We start from the raw sequence: 8,245 nt of genomic DNA, 5'->3' as shown, positions 1-8,245 counted from the left end.
ACAATATATAGCTTGAGCCACTGACATTGGCTCAATTTCTCCAAGACGTGCCTTGTCAGGCCAAAATGCTCATTTTGGGTCCAAACACTATCAACGAGCCTAGGAGACCTGTCATCCCAGGTTGAAACCAAACCCTGCAAAGAAACCATCCTCGTCGAAGCATGGAGAAGCCGTGTGGAAACACAGCCACCCAGATTGGGATCAGATGATCCTAACCAGATCGGGTGGGCCATCGAAGAGAGAATCAGAAGCCAACAACCGCGATTTTCCCCTCCCTCACCTCACTGACATCCACCTTAATCTCTCCGATCGGAACGAGAACGTTGATGGAGAGACCCAACCTCACACCTAACTCACGCAGAGTCGACAATGGCCAGTCCAATGACTGTGTAGGGGCACGCCGCTGGACAGGGGTGAAACCCTACTATCTTTCTCTCAGAAGCGTCCGGCGCCTTCTCCTAGTTAAAAACGTTTGGTATCTTTATATAATTATAACTTTTGAGTTGTACTATTCTGACTGTTTCATTAATACAATTAATAAACTTTTGATCATAATCATAGTTTTCCTACATTTGGTTGGAAACAAGGATAAGCAACGGTAGTTAATGTATAGCTAAAACGGACAATGACAGTTAAAACATCGAGTACGAGCCCACCATGGTAGGTATAGTTGTATATGGCCAAGAAAAATTTGGAAGAACATGCTTCTAATTTTGGTTGTTGGATCCAACCAATATACAACTCAGAGCTATGTATGGCTTCAATTATTATCTCAACGACAAAATAGAACTCTCAGCTCAATGCATTGATCCCAACACACATACTTAGATCTCATAGATGAACCTAAAATAATGAGCAAGAACAAAAAGGCGGGTAAACTTCATAAACTCATATTTATAGTAATAGTAAAATGAATCCACAAGAAAAATGGTAGTTTGAAAAAGAAAGCAAATTTATTGACATAATTGTATTCCTTACTTAATCCTTAATTGTAGGAACTTTTCTTGTGAATCAAGTAGCCTGACATGTATACAAGGCTGAATATTTGATATTATTTGTAGTGTGAATTATTCTTTGTAAAGCAAAAGAGAAAAGAAGAGGGAAAAGGCAAAGCTGCAAAGCCCCCAGATTTGAGGTGTCACGGGTGAGTCAAATTGGGGTGAGAAAAAGAATTCATGGAGTCGTTTTCATGTGGTTTTCTTTTCTTGGGGAGCATTTAACGTCCATTAGTATTATGGCATGCTATAAATAGCAGACAAGGAGAATGAAGAAGAGGTACAACACCACCACCATCATTAAGCAAAACTCAATAACCAAAATTAAAGTTCTCATCTTTTCCTCATTGTGCAACATCAAATCCCACCAACCCATCTTCTCAAAGTTGATGAATCTGATCGCATTTGGCTGAAACAAGAACAGAGTTTGGATCTTTGTTTGGTTTTGGGGCCAAAGTACAGAGCTTGGTTGAGAAAGGTGGGATTGGAATTGGCTTGTTGGGTTCTTCATCAAGATTGGTGATGGAGCAGAAGCACATTCTGTTGTCTGCTTTGAGTGTCGGGGTTGGAGTTGGAGTGGGTTTGGGGTTGAGTTCCGGCCACGCAGTGAGTAAATGGGTGAACGGAAACTGCTCGTCCGATGAGGTGACGGCGGAGCAAATTGAGCAGGAGCTGATGAGGCAGGTTGTGGATATGAGAGACAGTAAGGTTACATTTGAGGAGTTTCCTTATTATCTAAGGTAATTGCAGAAATTTTGTTCTGGTTTTGTGTCTAATTATCCAAGTAGCAAGTAGAATGTCATTAAGGTTCAGTAGTTTTGATCAATTTTGTAAGAATATGATCATTAAGCAAATGATCAAGTATATGCTATAAGATCCTCTGCACAAGTTTTCATCTCTTTCTTTACTTTCTGGGTAAAAAGTTTTTGTTGACATGAATCTTTGACTAATTAGATACTTTTAATCTTATAGATTTTGTTATTAGTAGTTTTCACGGTTTGAATTTGTTGCTTTTGTTTTTTTAATCCAAGTTTTGGCTGTATGGACGCTCAGCTTTCTGCTCTGAATATGTTAAATGCGTTTTAAGCCGTGTTTTTCTGATCAACCTATCAAGGGACATCTCTCAAATTATCCAAACAAGTTGATAGACGAACAAACTTTGAGGCCTAAAAGCACATAGATCTGTTTGTCCCTTTTGTCATCCTCTAAAGAATTACAAGAGATTGGTAGGAAATACCATTCCGGCATAATATAAAAGTTATGACTGTTTCAAGTCTAGGATTCATACAGCAACATATCTGCAATATGATTATCTGCTTTGTGATTTCATGTTGGATATAGTTCGCCACTGTGTATCATCGTGAGTACTTTTTCTGTAAAGCATATCAAAGTGGTCTGATCTTCTCCTGAAACTTGCCCCCTTACGTGTATTCTTTAAAGAAGGCATTGCTATGTATGACAGCAACAGTAAATGATAGAAGCTTGTGAGTCTCACTCTTTGCATCTTCCTCTGCGTTCTAGTTCTGGTGAAACCGTCTTAAACCTTTGTGCAAGTGGGAGGCATATCATTTTGCTGTGAAAACCTCAGTTCATGGGAACCATCTTTTCTGATTTTCATGGCATACACCCTTGAAGAAAGTTATGTGTCCGTGTGGACTTTGGAGGTCCAAGATGGACCATCTTTGAAAGTCCAAAGTACTTCCATATCTTCCTAGTTGTATAATTCTGAAACATGAGCTTGTATTGATGCAATATTTTCTGCTTATTTTTACAATTATTGGTTTTATGATGGCAATGGCAGGGAAAGAACTCGGATGTTATTAACAAGTGCTGCATATGTACATCTGAAACACTCTGACTTATCTAAACACACCCGGAACCTTTCACCTGCAAGCAGAGCTATTTTGCTATCAGGACCTGCAGGTAAGCTATTTGACATCTGATGTTTCTATTTTGCATTGACATTCTTCTGCCTCATTTTTTTTTTCTTTGAGCCAATCTAACTGCATGTTTAATTCCTACAGAACTTTATCATCAAATGCTCGCCAAGGCTTTAGCCCATTTCTTTGAATCGAAGTTGCTGTTGTTGGATGTTACGGACTTTTCAATGAAGGTAACTATTTGCAGCTTTACTCTCCAATAAACTTTGGCTCATCATACAGTTAATACTTATATGCCAATTTTTTCATTTTACAGATGCAGAGTAAATATGGGTGTACCAAAAAAGAATCAGTAAGCACTCTCTGCTCTTCATGTATCTCTGTCACATTGTATTACAATTCTGTTGAATGGGAGAATTTACCAATTAGCTCAGGTGGAGCTTTCCCTAATTCATTTTCTACCTTTTGTAGTTTAAGAGGCCCATCTCAGAGGTAACATTGGAGCGGATGTCTGGATTGTTTGGATCCTTCTCAATCCTCCCTTCAAGTGGAGAGACTAAAGGTATGAAAGGAAGCAATGCTCCTATTCTGGAGTCTCATCTCATATTCATATCCCCAGTTGAGTGACAATTGGTTATGTCTATACTCTACAGTTCTTATTGTAATTTATTTGCTTGCAGGCACCTTATTACGGCCAAGCAGTGCTGCAGATCTCATATCAAGGTATATAGTGATGGGTCTCTTTCGATTGTTAAGGTAAATGTGCGACAGTGGCTCCACGTAACGTATTGTTTCTAAAGCATCACTACTTTATAACTGCAGGAGTTCTGAAGGATCAACTAACCGTAGGACACTTAAAAGAAATGCCTCTTCTGTATCTGATATCAGTAGCATCAGTTCCAAAAGTGCTTCCACAAATTCAGGTTTCTTCATACATTCTAGTACTATTAAGTTCTACTTCTTCTAAAATAACTACTTAGGTAAGTGCTTCAAAAATTATTCTTAATTTGCATTTCTTTTGCTTTTCCAGCTCCTCTCAAGCGAATGAGTAGCTGGTGTTTTGACGAGAGACTTTTTCTACAATCACTTTACAAGGTAATGTCATAGCACACATTTTGTGAATGTTGGGCAGATGTGCTTCATTTATGAATATAAGTGTTTCCTTTGTGAATGAAAACCTTAAGTCAATATAGACTGTAGACTGGATATGTACAACTTCCAAATATCTAGGTATGGTACTGGTATAGTTCTAAATGTAGGAATATATTTTCCTTGCAGGTCTTATCTTCCCTATCAGAAAGTGGCTCGATCATTTTATACCTCAGGGATGTGGAGAAGCTTTTTCTCCAATCAGGACGGTTATACAATTTGTTCAGTAAAATGTTGAAGAAACTATCAGGATCCGTGTTAATACTTGGTTCCCGAATGTTAGATGCTGAAGATGATTGCAAAGAAGTAGATGAGAGGCTTGCTGCTTTGTTCACATACAATATTGAGATCACCCCCCTGACGATGAGACTCATCTTGTCAGCTGGAAAGCCCAACTGGAAGAGGACATGAAGAGGATCCAGTTTCAAGATAATAAAAACCACATAGCTGAGGTACTTGCGGCAAATGATCTTGAATGTGATGATCTTGGTTCAATCTGCCATGCAGACACAATGGTTCTCAGCAATTACATAGAAGAAATCGTAGTTTCAGCGATATCTTATCATTTGATGCAAAACAAAGATCCAGAGTATCGTAATGGAAAGCTTGTTATATCATCAACGAGGTACATACCAACCTTCTATGTGCATGATTTCTCAATAATATAGTTTTCTTGGTTATATCTTGCTGCAAATAAACAGCTATATCTCATTACTAGTCGGCATGTGAAACAGTTTGTCCCATGGGCTGAGTATATTCCAGGAGGGAAAATGTGGCGACAAAGATTCTCTGAAACTGGAGACGTCCAACAAGGTCTTTATTTTATCTTATTTTCACTTCTTGATATTTTGCATCTCAATAATTGGACTAAAGTTGAAGTACTATTAACCATCAATGTCTTAATGATTTATCATTTGTTCTCAATTTAGGAAACTGAGGGTGAAAAGGCTGTCAGTGCAAAGACTGAATCGAAGTCTGAAACAGCGGAGAAATCTGACACCAAAAATGAAGCAGAGAAATCTGGTTCTGCAGCAAAGAAGGAAAGCGAGAATCCACCTCCACCAAAAGTTGTAAGTTCAAATCCTTCAGTACTATAATAAAATCCCCCTGGTTAAGGATACATATTCCCTCCATTTATTCTCTGTCTCATTGAATTTTCATGGTGTTGGTGCAGGAAGGTCCTCCAGACAATGAATTTGAGAAGCGGATAAGGCCAGAGGTTATCCCTCCAAATGAGATTGGAGTGTCCTTTGCAGATATTGGTGCATTGGATGAGATTAAAGAATCACTTCAGGAGTTAGTCATGCTCCCTCTTCGAAGACCAGACCTTTTCAAAGGAGGGCTCCTTAAGCCTTGTAGAGGCATACTGCTTTTTGGCCCTCCTGGTACTGGAAAAACAATGCTCGCGAAGGCCATCGCAAGTGAAGCGGGAGCAAGTTTCATCAACGTCTCCATGTCAACAATCACTTCAAAATGGTTTGGAGAAGACGAAAAGAATGTTCGAGCTCTCTTCACACTAGCAGCAAAGGTCTCGCCAACTATTATCTTTGTCGACGAGGTTGACAGCATGCTTGGGCAGAGAACTAGAGTTGGGGAGCATGAGGCGATGAGGAAGATTAAAAATGAGTTTATGGCCCACTGGGATGGACTCTTGACAAAGTCCGGAGAGCGTATACTTGTTCTCGCTGCAACCAACAGGCCATTTGATCTTGATGAAGCAATCATTAGGCGTTTTGAGCGCAGGTAGATATACATGCATATTCATGTTAAATTCCGAATTCTTGTCATTCTTTTTGTTGGTGAGCTTGAAGCAAATAGCTTTATGGTGCTAATTTGAACCTTTTTTTTTTTTTTTTTTGTGTTGAACAGAGTCATGGTTGGCCTTCCCTCTGTTGAGAACAGGGAAATGATCTTGAAAACTCTTCTTGCAAAAGAAAAGGTCGACGATTTAGACTTCAAGGAGCTCGCAACCATGACAGAAGGATATAGTGGAAGTGATCTTAAGGTTTGTTCCTCTAACAATGAACTAATTTATTGATGCATAATCCGTATAATGATCTATGAAACTAATGAACTATTGGAAAAACAGAACTTATGTGTGACAGCAGCTTATCGACCTGTAAGGGAGCTTATACAACAGGAAAGATTGAAGGATAAGGTAACTCTCTTCCCCTGTTTGTATCATAATTTTAATTTCTTTTTTTATAATTTATAGTAAGTAGTGCTGGATGATTATTGAAAACTTTGAACTACAGAAGAAAAAGAAGAAAGCCGAAGAAGGCAAAAGCACAGAAGATGCTTCAGACTCGAAAGAAGAAGAAGAGAAAGAGGAGCACGTAATTACTCTAAGGTCATTAAGCATGGAAGATATGAGGCAAGCAAAGAATCAGGTAACTCCAAATCATTTTCTACTTTTTTCCTAAAGAAACTACTATTTTCATTCTTTTGCGTAGATGTTTACATACGTAATGGGGTAATGCAGGTTGCTGCAAGTTTCGCTGCAGAGGGATCAGTAATGAGTGAGCTGAAACAATGGAATGACTTGTATGGAGAAGGCGGCTCAAGGAAGAAGGAACAATTGACTTATTTCCTCTAAGATTGTGTTCCACAGAAGAATTAAGACACTCATCAGCTTCGTTCTCTCCAGAATCAGCCCATGTGATCAGTTCTAGGAAGCTGGAAAGTCCACTTCAAGTTACAGGAGCATTTGATGGCACGCAAGGCAATGAGACAATCAAGTAGAAGCTCTAGTTCAGATCCCCAGATGAAGAAAACCTTACAACCCAATGAAAGTATACAATGAGTGTAGAATGTAGCTTACAACTGTATCGGTTTGGCATCAGTACACCAAGTGTAAGCGAGGGTTCTTGGTATTTATTAAGCTGCCTTACAAACAAATTACCACCAGTTTCTTGGGATTTCAATTAGATTGTGGTATTTGGAGATGATGTGGGATTTTAGAAAATGGGTAGATGAACTTGCATTTGATATGCAATATTTAGAATTTCATACATTGTTCAATGTTGTGTAATTCTTATAGTATTGTAATATAAAATATACATTTTAGTGGTGTAGATTTTGGTTTTTTTTTTTTTTTGTCATAGAAAGTCGAACATATTATCAATATACAAAAACACCAGAAAATATCAACACAGACTGCCCGAACTCATGAATTTTCAAGTGAAAAACATATAAACGCAATTTGTTTATTAATCAGTTGGCGTGAGATAACCTGTCTAATTCATTAAATAAATAGGTTGTGCCATGTTGAATTCGATAACTCATTTAAACCACAAAAACGATCATTGCTTGACCCATTTAAGACATTAAGCTGAAAAAAGATGTATGAGATCTTGAAATAAAAGTACATAATTTTACCTTGACTCATGTAAGACATTAAACCCTTAAATATATTTAAAATTAATGGACCTAACATATCACAAACAACCTGATCGGACCCTTTTAATAAATGTGTAACTGAAGTTATTTCATGTTGACCCGTTGACATGTAAATGATATGGTACCCCAAACGACCCTCAAAAGCTCCAATGCTACCTCGGACGACCATCAAAACCAGATGTTTTTTTTTTCTTCTTTTTTGAACGTTTGGAGAGAGGAGGAGTCTCAAGTGAAGTAGTGGAGATCGGTAATTATTTTTCATCTTCTTTTTTGGTTCTGAATGCCTCCGATCCTAGTTTAGGACTAATTGGAAAGGAAAAGAAGTCTTCTCCACCTTCGAAGTCCATTCAGCACTTTAACTTTCAGGCAATGCATTAGTTGCGCTATACTCTTTTTCTTCCGGTTCAATGTCCTTATAATCAGGCGTAAAGCTGAACTTAACTTCAAATGGATCATTTCCTTCGATCGCTATGCGAAAAACAGATGACTTTAAGGTTTCGATTTTCAATTCTTGTTCTTCACCGACAATTCGAAAGGTGGAAACACATAGATATTGATACTCAAGAGAATGTATGTTCTCACCTGTCTGAACAACACAAGAGTCTCACCTCCCCAAATGAACCAAATTCTGAGTTCTATCCCCTAGTAACCTGCGCGGTGGATGACACTTGGCCGTTATTAACAGAGACAATGGGGTGCCCAGAAAATATCGACGCTTAACAATGTCACCATCCTTGTCTGAATCCCACCAGAAAGAGAAGACCAGAACCAAATCAAGATTATGCGCCAAGGCATAGATAGTACTATCTAAAACCACTGCCC

At 38.4% G+C, this 8,245-nt stretch overlaps 1 protein-coding gene across 1 annotated transcript; it reads left to right on the top strand.

The window, feature by feature from the left end:
- Positions 1–1,089: 1,089 nt before the first annotated feature.
- On the top strand, positions 1,090–7,098 carry LOC112182253 (cell division control protein 48 homolog C). The gene is given in 17 exon segments (XM_024320697.2): positions 1,090–1,735; positions 2,797–2,918; positions 3,020–3,108; positions 3,192–3,227; positions 3,347–3,437; positions 3,556–3,598; positions 3,698–3,798; positions 3,906–3,970; positions 4,154–4,373; positions 4,376–4,649; positions 4,759–4,837; positions 4,954–5,094; positions 5,199–5,767; positions 5,894–6,029; positions 6,114–6,182; positions 6,280–6,414; positions 6,507–7,098. Coding segments are annotated over 17 exon segments (2,502 nt in total). The 5' UTR covers positions 1,090–1,517; the 3' UTR covers positions 6,621–7,098.
- The last annotated feature ends 1,147 nt before the right edge of the window (positions 7,099–8,245 follow it).

The sequence above is a fragment of the Rosa chinensis genome, chromosome 1 (genome assembly GCF_002994745.2).
Source record: "Rosa chinensis cultivar Old Blush chromosome 1, RchiOBHm-V2, whole genome shotgun sequence".
Classification (NCBI taxonomy): Eukaryota; Viridiplantae; Streptophyta; class Magnoliopsida; order Rosales; family Rosaceae; genus Rosa; species Rosa chinensis.
This window is presented reverse-complemented; position numbering and strand designations above follow the sequence as displayed.